Below are 16,062 nucleotides of genomic sequence, written 5' to 3' on the forward strand. Positions count from 1 at the left end.
AACTAGTTGGCTTATGGAGAATAAATGGCTGGAAATAATGGAGGATAAGGGGGGTTATTTATACACCAAGGAACCCGTGGTAAAAATTTGAGATCATGAAAATCTGACGTAGGCCAATCGCTATGCTCATTCTACACCCTTTCACGCCAAACTTTTTTACATATCTTTATGCCACCATATGGAGTCTTCTCAGAGCTTGACATGTGGGCCTTATGTGCCAGAAATCCCCAACCATGGCTAAGATCATATCCCTTGTTATCATGTCGATGTCTTGGTGAAGTTAGGGGGAAATCTTACTAGTTCTACACTGCTTTGCATCCAAGCCATCTAGAATCAACTCCTCACCGAAGATAGACCTCGAGGCTAATGTTTGGGCTAGACTGATCGGCCTAAGCCATCTAGTGTGTGTTGAGCTTAATCTTTCACATGTGGGTCTCTCATTTGGAGGCTTGAACCAAAATCATACACTTTTGGCTAAAATCCTATGAATATTAAAGGTCTGTTTAGGACTGCTTCACTCTATGTTTTTCAACCAAACAGATGTAACTCCACAAACTCTGCTCTAGAAAAAGATGGAGTTGAGAGAGCATCTAAATGGGTGCTCCAAAAATTCAAAGTTTTTGTGGAACTCACCACAATGGAGTTTGTGGAGCAGTCCAAAACATGCCCTAAACATAGATAAAAAAAGCAAAGCAAAGCAGAAAATTCAGATGTTACCAAGCTTAACTAGTGTTAAAGCCAATATTTCATGCAATTATAAGAAGAAATGAGGGTAAAATGCATATAAAAGTAGTGCCAACATCCCCATGCATGTACAGACACCCATGACATGTTCACATAGATGTCCAATTGCATGTACAGACAGTCTGAGTGAACCAAACATAACTACATTCAAGTCCTAACCTGAGCTAGTGGATGGTTTGACCCTTATGTCGGACAGTCCGTGAGCACACAACTTATATGTGACCAAGTCCCGAGAGATAAAGTCCTTTTCTAGATGGTATGCTAGTCATTCACATAGCACTTATGTCTTAGGGCTTAAGCAAACCTTCTAGACCTAACTTAATCATGTAGTATCGACTTAGTTAAAGACCCTTTCTATGGTAAAGCACAACAAATCAAGCCTATCTCCTTCCATGTTCTATATTTCACCTACAATCTTTTGCATAATCTCTTATGTAACATCTCTTACATCATATGCATGCATTTAGGTACCGCAAAGTTGGAGAGATGTCAAGTAATGTCCCAAGGACATTGGAGCATTGCTTATTCACCATGAAGGCCCTAAGCATCTTGACTCTTTTACAATTGAATAACTTGACTTTGTTGTATGATATGCATGTTTACTTATGTACGACTAGCCTTTATTCCTTTCGTTCATACCCATGCCTTGAAGTATTGTTCGTTTAGTTCTTAGACCATAATACCTGCTTAGCTTGCTTAGCCTGGTAGAAGTCAAGAATGTGATGGCTTTCTCATTGGCTGCACAGGTTAGGAGTTGATTGTTTTAGCTTCAAGGACCGAGATGCCTAAGAGGGATGGGGATTTGAATTAGGTAACTTTAAAACTAGTGGCCTCTAAAACCTACTTATCAAAACCTATGCAAGATATCTATCTAGATGTGAAACTAAGATTTTGCTAAGTATTTTCTATCTCTACCATGAGTTTTGCACCCTAGGTTCCAATCCTATTAACTAACCTAGCAAGCTATACTAGGAAGGTAAAGTACACAACCAAAGGAATGCAAGTAAAATGTGGAAGATTAAATGAGATAGAGAATGCAAACTCGTGATGACGATATTTTTGCTGAGGTATCAAGAATCTCACCCTTTCCCTAATCCTCATTGGAACCCCTCATAAGGATGCCCTCATAAGGGCTAAGCTCCCGATCAGATAACTCCGTGGATAGCCCCGAACCTCCCCCATGTGCAAGTGGGTCTCCGAGATGGCCTTTCTCGGATCGCTCCTTGCCATCTCCACTCAAGCTTTTGGCCGAATCATCGTGGACCTCATTCCCTCCAATAGGCCATCGGCGGCCACATCTCCAACACGATTGATGTAATCTTGCAAGATTAAAAGCCCCTCTGAGTATAATAATGGTGTGAACAAGCACTGAGTGGCAAGTGGTATGCAAACCTCATTAAACATTATGTCTAAGGCTAGAGCAAAGCACCAATTGGGTGGTCTAACTATCCTAATCACTACGCTAATCACCTAATATTTTCTTAAGCACTTTTGGTGAATAGAGCACTTGAGAATGGAGCCTCAACTCTCTAGAACTTCAGCACACCCTAACACGGAAGACTTGGAATAGCCCCAGTAACCAAAACTAGCCGTTGTGCATGAACTATTGTTCTGCAGTGAGTGCCAGAAGAATATCCATTAGGACTAGCTTTTGCCAACTATATATTGGAGAGCCTTTTCTCCGGTGTTTTTTCTTTGATTATTCACCAGAGTTTCCCAGTGGCCTTGAAAACCTTTTGTATAACTTTTGTTGAGCTCCCTTTGTTTCAGTGCCCTATCACCGAAGCTTTCCGGTGCCTTCTACAGCTCCACCATGCATCCAACATACTCTCTCCATTCTCTTTTATTAGGCATATGTTTCTCAGTTTTGATGGTTTATTAGGTGTGGGAGCATGTAAGAGCATCTCCAAGAGTTCCCTAAATATTTCTCCTAAAAACTCTATGTTTACCAATTTCTAAAAGATATTGGAAGAAAAAAAGAAGGTAAAAATCAAATGTTGGTCCACTTGGCTTTTTTTTTCCGGTCTTTCTTTCCTTCTTTTTTTGTGCAAAACTCATCGTGGCCGCGCGTACCAACGCCGCCGCTGCCTCCTTCCGTCGTGTCGCCCTACGCTGCACCTCCCAGGCAGCGGTGGCTTCCTCCCAGCACAGGCTAGCTGCAGGCATCAGGCGGTCACATCAAAAGCACATGAGCAAGCAATATCTGCCGACCAACCAGTGGTAGCAGACAGTGGCAAGCACAAAAAAGCGGCAGTAGCAGTAGCAGACACCGGCAGTAGTTGCCGGTCATCAAGTAGCAACAGCAGGTAGCCATTAGTACCAGGAACAGCAGGTAGGCGGCGGCGATCTCCTTCTCGTTCGCGCGCGGTAAGTGAATGAAACCGAGCGGGAGTCGAAGGATATCCGCGAGTCTGCCACGCGTAAAGTTACGTGCATAAGGGGGATTTTTCCCAACTCCCAAAATATCATGAGATAGTATTAGGAGTTGTTAGAGAGGGATTTTTTCTTATTTTTTTTAAAATTTAAAGATTAGGAGAAGGTTTAGGAAACTCTTGAGATGCTCTAACGTAGGAGTCCAAACGCAAGCGCGATAGTTAATTGTTCACAGAAAATACGAAGTGTTTTTGGGCTAGGAGCGGACGAGACGCTTTCTTGGTTGGTTTAACCAGGCCGAAGGTCACATGCATGCATGGATGGATAAAGCACAGCCCTCAATGGTCCGTTAATGCTCCACCTCGATATCCAAAATCTCTCGGTACCCATAAAACTCTTCTCCATGGCTAAAAAAAAATGAGAATGGAGGGAGTACTTCTCTAAAACAAAGATCTGGTGACCATCTTCGGTGCACCACTGGATGGTAAGGTGGCATCTTCTAGTTCAGCCCATTGTTAGCTAGCAGCCAAAGTCTCGATTTAGTTTTGGTAATTAAGTGACAATCATAGGTGGACTAATGTTTTCATGTGAGATGAATATGTGATGCATTGTCCATAATGAAAAGTTGAGCTACTTGAGGCCACGGTGGAAATTGGCATATTTGCATGTGGTGCAAAGGCTCAACTAGTGGAGAGTTGAAGATGAGATGAAATTATCAAAGACAAAGAGAAGATCAATAGAGGTGAAGCATATTGGATATGGGATATGAAGTAGTCCTATATGGCATTTGTCCGCCAAAACGGTTGTTTAGTCCATTTAACGAAGCCATCTGTGTCGTTTATGCCATAAACGGTGAATCAAACGGTTGGACCGTATAAACCGTTAAAACCCGTATAAAAGTTCTAAGCATGATCGGGTTAAACATGACTAAATGAGCTAAAGAACCATTTAATCCATAATTTAGTCAATTGGAGGACTATGACTACCACAATCAACACGAAACTAATTAACATTGTAAGTATATGAAGTGTTGTGGGATTTAGATTTCTTCCAAAAAGATTATTTGGTAGAATACTTATTTTTAGAGACGGTTGGAAATAGAGTCACTTCTAAAAATAGGAGTTGCACAGTAAATTCGAATTTTTCAAATGCCTTGGATAGAGCAACGATTAAAACCAAAGTTATAGACGTCGAAGCAGTAAGCCGCTCCAACAGTAACGTGATAATCCCGATTCTCTCCGGACAACACAAAGAAACGCGTGACGCTTTATACAACTCAAAATTAATATCTTGATAGTTTTGTTTGCCACATGCAGTACAAACTTGGGGCTCCTTTTGTAGTAGTACATACAATACAAAAACAGAAAAAAAAAGTATTGTATAAGATTGATACGGATCGGAATGACACCTCTAGTCCCAAATATGGATGAGAAAAACAGAAAAAAAAACAGTATTGTATAAGATTGATACGGATCGGAATGACACCTCCGGCCCCAAATATGGAAGAAAAACTCCCCAATTTGTCTAATATTGACAGGGTGATAATTTCAGTCCCAGCGCTGCTTCAGAAAAACCACAGGCTAGTTTGGAACCGGACAGGAAAACAATGGACAATTTTTCAAAATTATCACATTCAGAGGCGTAACGATAGCGAGTCTTCCTGCAGTAAAAGAAGTGGAACTTCAACGAGAATTATTTTGCATATATTCTTAAACTCCAGGGACAAACGACCACAAGTAACTAAGATCTAGGAGCTAGTGGAAGCAGTAGTATGTGGGTCTTGGCACGACAGCTACTGAAGAGCTTTGTCATGTAGCATACACTACATAATAGGAAGAAGGTTTACATGATACTAATACTAACATGAAGCATCCTATAACTATTATTTAAATGTAATTAAGCCGGTGATATTATCGTGCAACGATCAGAATTTTATAGGAATGACATAATAGTATGCCCTCTAAGGATCAAAGTGTTATATGCACACTGCAATTACTTTTTGTATTTGTTGTCCTCAAAACATAGCTCTCCATTCTGTGTCCTCTCAAGACAAATCTCTCTTGTCTATAACCACACGTACGGAGATCTTATGTCAATCCTGTGGTCCTCACACTCTGGCCATCTTTTACATGTAAATCCTAACTGTCGAACCATTTTAACAGTGACAGCGATAACCTATTTGAGGTTAAATATTGGTTTTATTAACTAGTGCCTACTCATTGATTGTTTTGTACCAGCTATGCTAGAGATGGTTTTACAAGTACACAGGTGGCTAACAGAATACGGTAAGAAAGGAGGCACGATTTATTTGCTAACACTCAAAGTAAGTGCAGAATACTCACATAGGAGGCAATTGTTGGTAAACTTTATATTGTGTGCATTCGACGAATCAGTTCAGGATCCAATTGTCCGCTACTGTAACTGGATGGTACAGCAGAAATTTCCTGCTTTCCTATCCACTCTTCGCCTGGCTTTAAAGTAATTGGCTTCTCAATAGCTCCAGCCCCCACGCATAGCATGTTTTTGTACTCCTCATCCCCGAAATCTGGCATTGCTTTGGCCTTCTTGTCCCAAGGGTTCCAAACAACTGCAAAATGAGAAGGGCCGGCAATGATATATACCATGGAAATGAAAAGGGCAACATCCAGAATTTCACAAATCAACATTGTAATCGAATAATGAAATAAAAGGTCCTAACTCACCAACATCAGGAAGTCCCTCTTTCCTCAAAACAAATGTTCTTTTCTTCTTGTGGTCAATGACCACAATCTTTGGCGGAGCACTCAAATATACCTTGTCCACCTTACTCAAAAAACAACATAAATGTAATTAGAGTTTCATTGGTACAGAAATGGCGTCAAACCATGAAATTTAGCAGAACACAAGCTTACTTCAGACTCAAATACAACTGCATCTCCTTGTTCAGTACAACGATTCTTGGATTGCAAGTTGTCAAGATAGTCCAAGGTCTCCAAACCTTCAACCCTCACTTCACTGAATGTAAAAATATGTTTCAGGAAATGGGAACTGAAAGTAGTCAATGATCCATGTAAATCTATTTGATGATCCACACATTCTATTTGCAGTATTGATATGGCCCTATTGATAACCACTTGGTAAGGTTGTGATGGTGAGGTTCCTATTCAAGGATAAGCAGTTCCTTGTACACTGTCCCTTTTTCTTGAAGATTTGAAGGCGTATTGAGTCTGAAGGTGATAAATTCAACACCACCCAGTATTGAAGCAAGTTTTTTATTGGCTATGCACCTTTGCACTCAAAGAGTGTAAGAAACACCAAAAATAATTTGGTGCAAACATAAAGCAAACAAATGGCATTTTACAAGGTACCTGATGTCAGACACCGAAAAGTAGGTGTGGTATGCAAATGTAAATTGGAATGGCTTGCTATCTGAGCTGATATTTTTTATTCGAGATGTAAGCATAAGATCTCCTCTTGGACTAAGAGCAACTCTCAGACGAAATTCATAACTGCAAGGCATGGGCAGTGAACATGATTGGATCAGTGGCGAGGCCCAATGAATATAGTGACAATTTTTATCAGATATAGTGATATAGATGATTCAATGATTGACTAGATATGGTGACCTATGTGGCCAGATCTTCAAATCCTCTTGAGATGACTTGAGTATCAAGTCAATATGACAATTGGAAGTAGCAACTGGAAAAGGAGGTGGACTTTCATCGACACTCCAAAATCGGTTCCTTGCAAATCCATGCTGTTCAAGAACTCCATGGTTACCTAGCTGCAAGATGGCATTGTTAATCTGGGTGTTACAAGACAAATTGCTTCCATGGGAAACAGAACTTGGTTAAATGGCTTGATGACCATACTTGAGGGAAGCAAATTTGGATGCCACCACGAATTGCTTTTGGCGGTTTAAAAGTAGCCTGACAAGAAATATAGAAATGTATAATTACTAGGACCGATGGAGCCATACTCAAACTTATGAAAGATTGCAACACCTTGAATAGGAAAGAAGACTTAGCATACAACTCCCTGCTACCAGTGGATCATCCGACATTAGTCTTACTGTAACATAATGGTGAAGGCTAACGAGTTTTAAATGCTAGTCTAATCCTAACATTGTCCAATGACAACATGATAGGAAACTGAAGAGTAGCACCTGATGTAATAAAATAAGAATAAACACAAAGCACATTTTACTGAAACTAAAATATCTGAATACCTTGTTACTGACAAAAAGCAGTTGCTGACCGAAGTTATTTTTCCACAATGTCACTTGGCCTCCATACAAATATACCTGTTAACAGTTGAACATAGAAACTGAGGATACCAATGCTTGTTGTGGGATAATATCACTCACAGGAACTTGAAATGTAAAAAAGGGGCAACTTATTTTTATGACCAAAATGGCATATATATTCTTGTGCAGATGGCCAAAGAATAAGCAAGCAATGACCACTGGTAGCATCTCTATTGTTATTTCAGTCTCAAATTGATTTTTTTTTCAGAAGCTGATCATAATCAAAAGATAGACATGTACCTCAGGCCCCAGGCCCAACTGAATTATAATTGTTGGAAAGGAGGAATAAGCTGACATTTGGACTTCTAGTTCTTACAACCAGCTGTTGGAGTTGGACAGCTTGCACACTAGTAGATCGCGGTATAATTAAACAGAGAAAAATAATCTAGTGCCAAAAAGGCAAATTAAGGTGCGGAAATAAATTCAACAAAATGGGACTTATAGTCACTACTAGCCGTTGAGTATTTCCTTATAGATTGCATGCATACAGCAACCTTCCACGTTAGCAGAGTGTGTGTTACCAGGTCTAAGTAAGGAAAAATACTGACTATTCAGGAGCAATATAGTTTACGATAACTCTACACCATTGATGCCATTGCCGCGTTAGCCATTATGGCCTGCACTGCGATGATTTTGATAGGAGGAGATATCGACACCAATGTGACATGTCACGAGTGTCACGTCCATGTCCAATATATATGATATATATGCATCTCATTAAGTTATCTAGCTGTCTGTTCCGTCTCCAGAAGCTTAATAAAAAAGCAGAGGCAAATAAAAACAAGAGATCACAGGCCCATTCTTTTCTCCAGAATATACCAGGACTGTCCCTTGTGCATATTCAGAAACTAGAATTCTGCTTATTTAATTAAAAACATTCAGTACTGTTTGGACAATGTCCAACCATGACCAAGTATCTACGACTACAAACAAAAGATGACTAAATAAACAAATAAAAAAATGCCACCAGAAAAGAAAACACATATATACATACATTAACGCAATTCCAGGCAAAACTGCAGCTGAGCAAAAGCATCACGGAAGCCCACGCAAGGCCAACCACATTGCTGAACGATCAAATCAATCGGATAATACTTAATGAAGCACGAAATGATCCATCGATAAACGAAGGGTCAAACACTAGGTTGGCATCTGATGACCAAACCTACCTTCCACTACATGGTCACAACTCACAACACTGTTCCTTGACCAAACCAGACATTACCAACCCCAGTAGTAAGTAATAAATCTCTGTTAAACCACAAGTTAATTACACACCCTACCGCGATCGAGCCTAGCTAGCAATGCTCTCGAATACAACGAAACGAAATTAATTTGCGGGGGACCGAAACAATTGAGGGCAAAGAGCAGATGATTTTTTCAGAAGAGCAATCGAGCAACAACAGAGAATTTGCCTGACCTCGACGGAGCTGCCCCGGGCCTCGCGGAGCACGAACTTGTCGAGGCCGGTGGCGCGGTCCTTCACGCGCTCCACGGATGCCGCCCCTGACATTCCTCAGTCGCCGACGGCGAGGAATCGAAGCGCCGGATCGCGCGTCCGTTAGCCAGGAAGGGTGGGTGGAGGGAGGGAACTGGGGAACTTGTTTGCGTTCGTGGGAGGGCTCATTTATAGGCGGCGGCGGCAGAGTGGTCACCGGGCAGCCTGAACCTTGATGTGTCAGCACGGGCAAAGCGGCTTCATGTGCATTCTGACTTCAGAGACGTATTTTCATGAGTGCGTGTTCTAATGTTTATTCAAAATTCATTTTTTTGGGTGATATTTTGCTACCAAATCCAGAGTACTTCCGGGGACGCCAGCTGTGAGGTTTCAGGCACAGCCAGACAGATAATCGAACACTCCATGGGCTAATTCCTTTAAGAATTAAAAAAATGAAGGTATTTCATTGACTAGACTTAACGTAAAATCTTCCCAGAATTTTAAGTGATTGCATGCATGTCTACATATAAATACTCTAGGATTGTTTCCAAGTTATTTTGGTTCGGCCGTTCGGGAGTGATGAGAATTTTTTTTAAAAAAATAGAAAAATCGTATCTGTGGAGCAATGCTCCGTCGTGGCGAAACGAAGATTGTACTGTTGCAGCATTGCTTGAGAAAAGTCATGTCATGGTATGTTTGCCGTCCATTGAACCGGCTCCAGCCTCTCGAGCAGGCAGCAGGTGTTTGTCCAGTGACCAGTTCTAGGTCGCAGATGGTTTTGTGTATAGGAGCAGAAAAAGGCAATTAATAAAGCGAGAAAATGTGTTACATGGTGGGCCTAGCTGAACAAAGATCTGGGCCATAAGAAGTACTACTACAATCTGTTTTGCAGTTTCTTGGAGGCCGAAATTGTTACGCATTACTGTACTTGTCTGAATGTCTGGCCCGCCTCTGATATTTCCTTCTGTTTTTGAGCACCTGGCCCGCCTCTGCTACCAACACAACACCCTCGGCCGAAAAGCGACCAGACAGGCCCAACAACGTTTCGAGCTGCCCAAGCCCATCCACCGGTGCTACAGTGCCAAGCAGTGAATGTTCCAACCGCTGCACGAGCAGAGGGTTGCAGCAGAGAAGCTAGAAGCATGCACCCGTTCACTTGATCGTCATGTTTATCAGTCATGATATAATATTTTATCTCACAACAAAACAACATTAGCCGACTTATAAGCCACAACAAACGAACAGGGTGAACCAATCTACCAATGGCCATTGATTTTTTCGGTCCATAGTGCGGCCGGAACTAGGTGAACCAATCTACCAATGGCCATCGATTTTTTCAGTCCATAGGCCCCGTTCGCTGGTCTGAAACTTGGCTGAAACTGGCTGAAAAACACTGTTCTGACTGAATTGTTGTGAGAAAAACACTGTTCCGGCTGAAAAAATAAGCCGAATATGGGTCAGCCGAATAGTGCGGCCAGGTGAACGGAAGTTGTTCGCTTGTCTTATAAGCCGTACTTTTTCAGCGAAAAATAGTGTTTTTCTCTTACAACAAATTAACGAACAGTATTTTTCAGTTCGGCTTATCAGCCAAGCGAACGTGGCCACCTGTAGCACATCGATTTGCTTTCGTAGGAACGCCAGTACGGTGCTCGGTCCGTGCCTTTTTCATTGAAGCAAGCTAGACGGATCTTATTTCCTGAGGTTTGTGGTCGGACCGTCGAACTCGGAACCCATCCATCTCGATCGGTTCTGGTCACTCAGCATCGCTCTCCGTCTTGGCAAGGTTAGCTTTGCTCAACGAAGCAAGGAGAGGCGAGAGAAAGTTTGCGGTTACACTCTTGCACTGAATTTGTTGCCGTTCCGCTGCGAGATCCATCCTATGAAAACCTGACTGCCATTCTGCCAACCGGATGATGGAGAAACTAGCCTATCTCCAATCTGAGTATCTGACCAGTGACCACAGCTAGGTCAATGTAGCTCTCGCGCTGCCTCGCTGGCTGGCTTGGCCTGTAGGCCACGACCACGAGACCACGCTAGAAGCTGATCAGCTCTTTTTTTTTGAGAGAGAGAGAGAGACGTAGAAGCTGATCAGCTCGATCAGTAGTTCGCCGCGCTGGGACGACGCATTTTCGGTCCAGGAGCTCTCACTCTCAGTCTCAGCTGCCAACGACGCACGCACGCACCGTCACCTATCGACTCTGCTTCGGCATGCATATGCATACAGGAACCTCGCCGACGGTAAGTTTTACACTAATCTCCTACTCGATGCCACTAATTTGGTTCCCGCGCGCGGGGATGAAGCCATGAGGGGACAGAGAGTTTAGCCACGGCCGTATGTCTATTTATTCGTCGATAAGGCCTGGCTATTACAGTTCGATCATCTCCTCCAACCTTTCGAGAAGAACCGCGCGCCGCGCGCTGATCAGTGTGCTGTGTGCTGCGTATTAATTAATGAGCAACATAAAGGACAGTTCAATTTGCTGCGATCGCACCCTTGAAACGAAGGAGCTGCCGCATGGCTGTGTCTATCTGACCGGGGATTAGGGCGTGATTGGTACCTTGGATATTGCCCTCCCGCCCGTCTCACGCAGTTTTGGGGTGTTTGGTTCGTAGATGCCACTTTGGACTTGTTTCGACGGGTACAAAATGGCCCTTGTGGGCTTGTGGCCTGCCTGGTGGAAAACGAGATGGAGCTTAGAGCAACTCCGAGAAAACTCATTGACTTATTTATAGGGCATTCAGAAAATATAGCTTCAGACTATATAGGGGAGATTGCTGGACTAGAATGTGTAAACTTATCCCCTTTACTTTAGTGGGACCCATGTGTCAATAGTAGAAAGTCTTCTCTCTCCTCTCTTGCTCTCCTTCAACCTTATGAGAGGACCGCACGCCCAGCCGCCATGTACTACTATAAAAAAACGATTTTAGAGACAACTTATTTTATTTTTAGAGGCGGACAAAAAAATGCTCTGAGTCTCTAAAATATCTAACCATTTTTAGGGTGGGTCAACTATTTACAAATACACTTCCACCTTCTAAAATCAATTAACAAATGGGCTCTTAAGAGGTTCTCCTCTAAAAATGAGGGCCATTTCCAGAGCGACCATCTCTGTTAGATTTAGAGTTACCATCGATCATAGAAATGCAAGAGCAACTAGCCTGGTTCATCGTGGGCGAGGTGGTGAGAGAGGATGGAAAGTTCAACATTTATATATATGTGGACCCATAATTATACAGACACCAGTGTTCTAATTTGAAGTAATTTGATTGTAATATATACATTATCAGTCCATTACTCTCTCTATGACTACCGCACTGATTAATAATAAGGGGGCTAGACTTGGTAGTGATATCTCGTTGTCACTGTCGGGTCCGGAACCAACAATGATAGGTCTCATACTCTCTATCAGATCCGATTCTCGGCCTGTTCGCTGGTTGGTTTCTGGACTGATAAGTTCGGCTGATGCTGGTTTGTTGTGAGAGGAAAATACTATACCATGGCTGATAAGTCTGGCTAAAACCAACAAGCGAACATGCTGTCTAGCAGTTATGCCGGATTAGACCTGCCAATGATATCCATGGATGGCAGGCACCAGTAGAGAAACGACCTTTGATCCCACCTCGAAATTTGGCTTTAGTCCCGGTATTTTTCGCGTTCGGGAGTAGACAGACCTTTAGTCCCGGTTTGTAGCTCCAACCGGGACTAAAGGTCCCTGCCCAACGGCTACTGCGGCAGGCTTTTGCTGCAGGGGACCTTTAGTCCCGGTTGGAGCTACCAACCGGGACTAAAGGTTCACTTTTACTCCCGGTTTGTACCTCCAACCGGGAGTAAAAGTCTACTCCCGGCTGGAGGCTCCGTCCGGGACTAGAAAGGGACATTTAGTCTCGGTTTCTATATACAACCGGGACTACAGTTCCCATCCTATATACCCCTTGTTCCTCTCCGAGCCCGAGCCACTTTGAGCTCAGTGTTCTTGCTTCATCACCGGCCTCTCTTCTTCCCCATCACCGGTGATCACAAGATTTCTTCCATTCCTCCATCGATTCTTCGGTTCTAAAGGTTACCAACTTTATACTCTCATGTTTCATCAGTAGCTTATTTCATTTTGTGAACTCGATATATGTGGTTTTTTATGGTAGATTTTTTTTATTTGTAAGCCATTTAAGCTCAAAATCACTTTAAAGTTTGCATATTTGGATGAAGGAAGGTTAAAGTAGTTATTCAAAATTAGTATTGAGCTTTCATTTCTAGCATGCATAGCCCACTTCATGCTTTAGAGATATAGAGAATTTTAGAGTTTTTTTAATTTTATTTGTTTATAAAATGAGAAATTTATATTATATTAAAAATGAGTATAGAGAGTAGATGTCAACTACTTCCGGGTCCTCGGCCTCTCATCAGGTTACAAAGCGACTGAGGCCGGACCTCTCTCTCATTGCATGCGACAAGTGTGAGGAGAAGATTGTGATGAAGTATTGGGTGAGGACGGAGTGTCCCAACAAGGGCCGTATCTTCTACAAGTGTTCGGATCGCAATGTGAGTTATTTTGTCGCATTTGATAATTATGGTTAATTTATACTTATTTTCATGATGATTGTGATTAAAGTTCTATTTTTTTGTTTTAATTTCAGTGGGATGGCACTGGATGTTTAGGCTGGTACTGGGAGGAAGAGTATGTTGAACACGTGCAAAACTCTCTTGCACAGGCGGTTACGGCGGCTGATGAGGCAGTGATCCTGCGGAAGAAGCCCATAGATGTTGAACAAATGCATAATCTATCTGTTTTAGTTGGGATTGGTCGCGAAATCCTTATGCCGCTGAAGTATATTTTAGCTTTAGTTTTTTAGTGATAGTTGAGATTGTCTACATTGTAGCGAGACTTTCATAAATTAATACCTTGTGTGGTGGCATGCATGTCGTATGATTAACTAATTATGTTCTAGGTTTTAATATGGTATGTATGTCATGTAATGCAGATGAGACGGTATTGGATGTACAATGCTGTTCGCCGCTCCCAAGAGTTCATTGAGGGTGTGCATTCTTTCTTATATGTGGCCGAGGCAAACAAACGTGATGGTTTCATGTGCTGCCCATATGTCATATGTAAGAATTTGAAGGAATATGCTAGCTCAAGGAGTCTTCATTCACATTTGTTGAAGTCGGGTTTCATGCCAAACTATATTTGTTGGACGAAGCATGGAGAAATCGAGGTTGTAATGGAAGAAGGTGAAGAAGAACAATGGGACGATGATGACATTATTGCTGAATATGGGGCCTTCAATGATACTGCAATGGGGGAAGCTAAAGAAGAGGTAGGGGCAGAAGATGAGCCTGTTGATGATCTTGGTTAGGCCATTCGTGACGCACAAAGAGAATGCGAAAGTGAAAAGGAGAAGATCAAGTTCGAGCGCATGCTAGAGGATCACAAGAAATTGCTATACCCAACTTGTGATGCGGGGCAGAAAAAGTTGGGTACCACACTGGAATTGCTGTAATGGAAGGCAAAGAATGGTGTATCTGACAAGGGACTTGGGGAGTTACTGAAAATCCAAAAGAAGATGCTTCCGAAGGATAACGAATTGCCCACCACTACGTACGAAGCAAAACAGGTAGTCTGCCCTTTGGGATTAGAAATCCAGAAGATACATGCATGTCCTAATGACTGCATCCTCTACCGTGGCGAGGAATACGAGAAGTTAGATGCATGCCCAGTATGTCATGCATCGCGGTATAAGATCAGGCGAGATGACCCTAGTGATGTTGAGGGTGAACGTCCCACGAAGAAAATCCCTGCCAAGATTATGTGATATGCTCCTATAATACCACGCTTGAAACGTCTATTCAGAAACAAAGACCATGCAAAGTTGTTGCGATGGTACAAAGAAGATCGTAAGGTAGACAATATGTTGAGACACCCTGCTGATGGGTCCCAGTGGAGAGCAATCGATAGAGAATTTCCGGAGTTTGCAAATGATGCAAGAAACTTAAGGTTTGCTTTAAGTACGGATGGTATGAATCCTTTCGGGGAGCAGAGCAGTAGTCATAGCACTTGGCCTATTACTCTATGTATCTACAACCTTCCTCCCTGGTTATGCATGAAGCGTAAGTTTATTATGATGCCAGTGCTCATCTAAGGCCCAAGGCAACCTGACAACGTCATCGATGTGTACCTGAGGCCACTAGTTGAAGAACTTCTACTTTTGTGGAACAGACTAGGTGTACGTGTGTGGGATGAGCATAAACAGGAGCACTTTGACCTGCGAGCATTGTTGTTTGTAACAATCAATGATTGGCCCGCTCTAAGTAATCTTTCAGGACAATCAAACAAGAGATATAATGCGTGCACGCACTGTTTTGATGACATTAAAGGTATATTCTTGAAAAAATGTCGAAAGGTCATGTACCTTGGCCATCGTCGATTTCTTCCTGTGAATCACCTCCTAAGAAACAAAGGCAAATATTTTAAAGATAAGGCAGACCACCAGACCAAGTCGGGCAACCAAACTGGTGAGGATGTACTCAATATGGTCAAGGATGTGAAAGTAGTATTTGAAAAGGCACATGTCAGCGAACCTGTTCCTAACGACGCCGACGGTCATGCACCCATGTGGAAGAAGAAGTCTATATTTTGTGAGCTACCCTATTGGCAAGTCCTAGAGGTCCATAGCGCGATCAACGTGATGCACCTGACGAAGAATCTTTGTGTGAACCTGTTAGGCTTCATGGGTGTGTATGGGAAGCCTAAGGACACACTAGAAGCACGACAGGACCTGCGGTGTTTGAAAGAATGAGACAACCTGCATCCAGAGAAGACAGATGATGGACGCCATTACTTAAGTCCTGCCAGCTATGCTCTTAGCAAAGAAGAGAAGGAAAGTATGTTTGAATGCCTAGCAAGCATCAAGGTACCATCTGGATTCTCCTCGAATATAAAGGGTATAATAAATGTGCTAGAGAAGAAATTCCTAAACTTAAAGTCCCATGACTGCCACGTGCTCATGACACAATTACTTCCCGTTGCATTAAGAGAAATTCTAACTCCAAATGTATGTCTAGCCACCGTGAAGCTATGTGCATTCCTAAATGCAATTTCTCAGAAGGCAATCGATCCAATAGATCTAGCTAAACTACAAAATGATATGGTTCAATATTTTGTCAGCTTTGAGTTGGTGTTCCCTCCTTCCTTCTTTAATATCATGACACACATCCTAGTTCACCTAG

The 16,062-nt window shown here is 42.4% G+C and overlaps 1 protein-coding gene across 1 annotated transcript; it reads right to left on the bottom strand.

Annotated features, from left to right (window-relative positions):
• Positions 1-4,298: 4,298 nt before the first annotated feature.
• Positions 4,299-8,980, bottom strand: LOC136462810 (putative glucose-6-phosphate 1-epimerase). Its single transcript, XM_066461856.1, has 9 exons — positions 8,823-8,980; positions 7,325-7,399; positions 6,969-7,025; positions 6,723-6,880; positions 6,465-6,605; positions 6,009-6,111; positions 5,820-5,919; positions 5,460-5,704; positions 4,299-4,777 (listed from the first exon to the last, which is right to left on the bottom strand). Exons 1-8 carry the CDS (start codon positions 8,913-8,915, stop codon positions 5,484-5,486), a joined length of 948 nt encoding a protein of 315 aa, XP_066317953.1. The 5' UTR covers positions 8,916-8,980; the 3' UTR covers positions 4,299-4,777; positions 5,460-5,483.
• Between the last annotated feature and the right edge of the window lie 7,082 nt (positions 8,981-16,062).

This window comes from Miscanthus floridulus, chromosome 7, assembly GCF_019320115.1.
Source record: "Miscanthus floridulus cultivar M001 chromosome 7, ASM1932011v1, whole genome shotgun sequence".
Classification (NCBI taxonomy): domain Eukaryota; kingdom Viridiplantae; phylum Streptophyta; class Magnoliopsida; order Poales; family Poaceae; genus Miscanthus; species Miscanthus floridulus.

Coding starts and splice junctions, on each gene's coding strand:
- LOC136462810 (XM_066461856.1), bottom strand. CDS start 8,915: ATGTCAGGGGCGGCATCCGTGGAGCGCGTGAAGGACCGCGCCACCGGC. Junction 7,400..8,822: donor CCCGGGGCAGCTCCGTCGAG/GTCAGGCAAATT, acceptor AACTGTTAACAG/GTATATTTGTATGGAGGCCA. Junction 6,112..6,464: donor TTTTCGGTGTCTGACATCAG/GTACCTTGTAAA, acceptor TTTTACATTCAG/TGAAGTGAGGGTTGAAGGTT.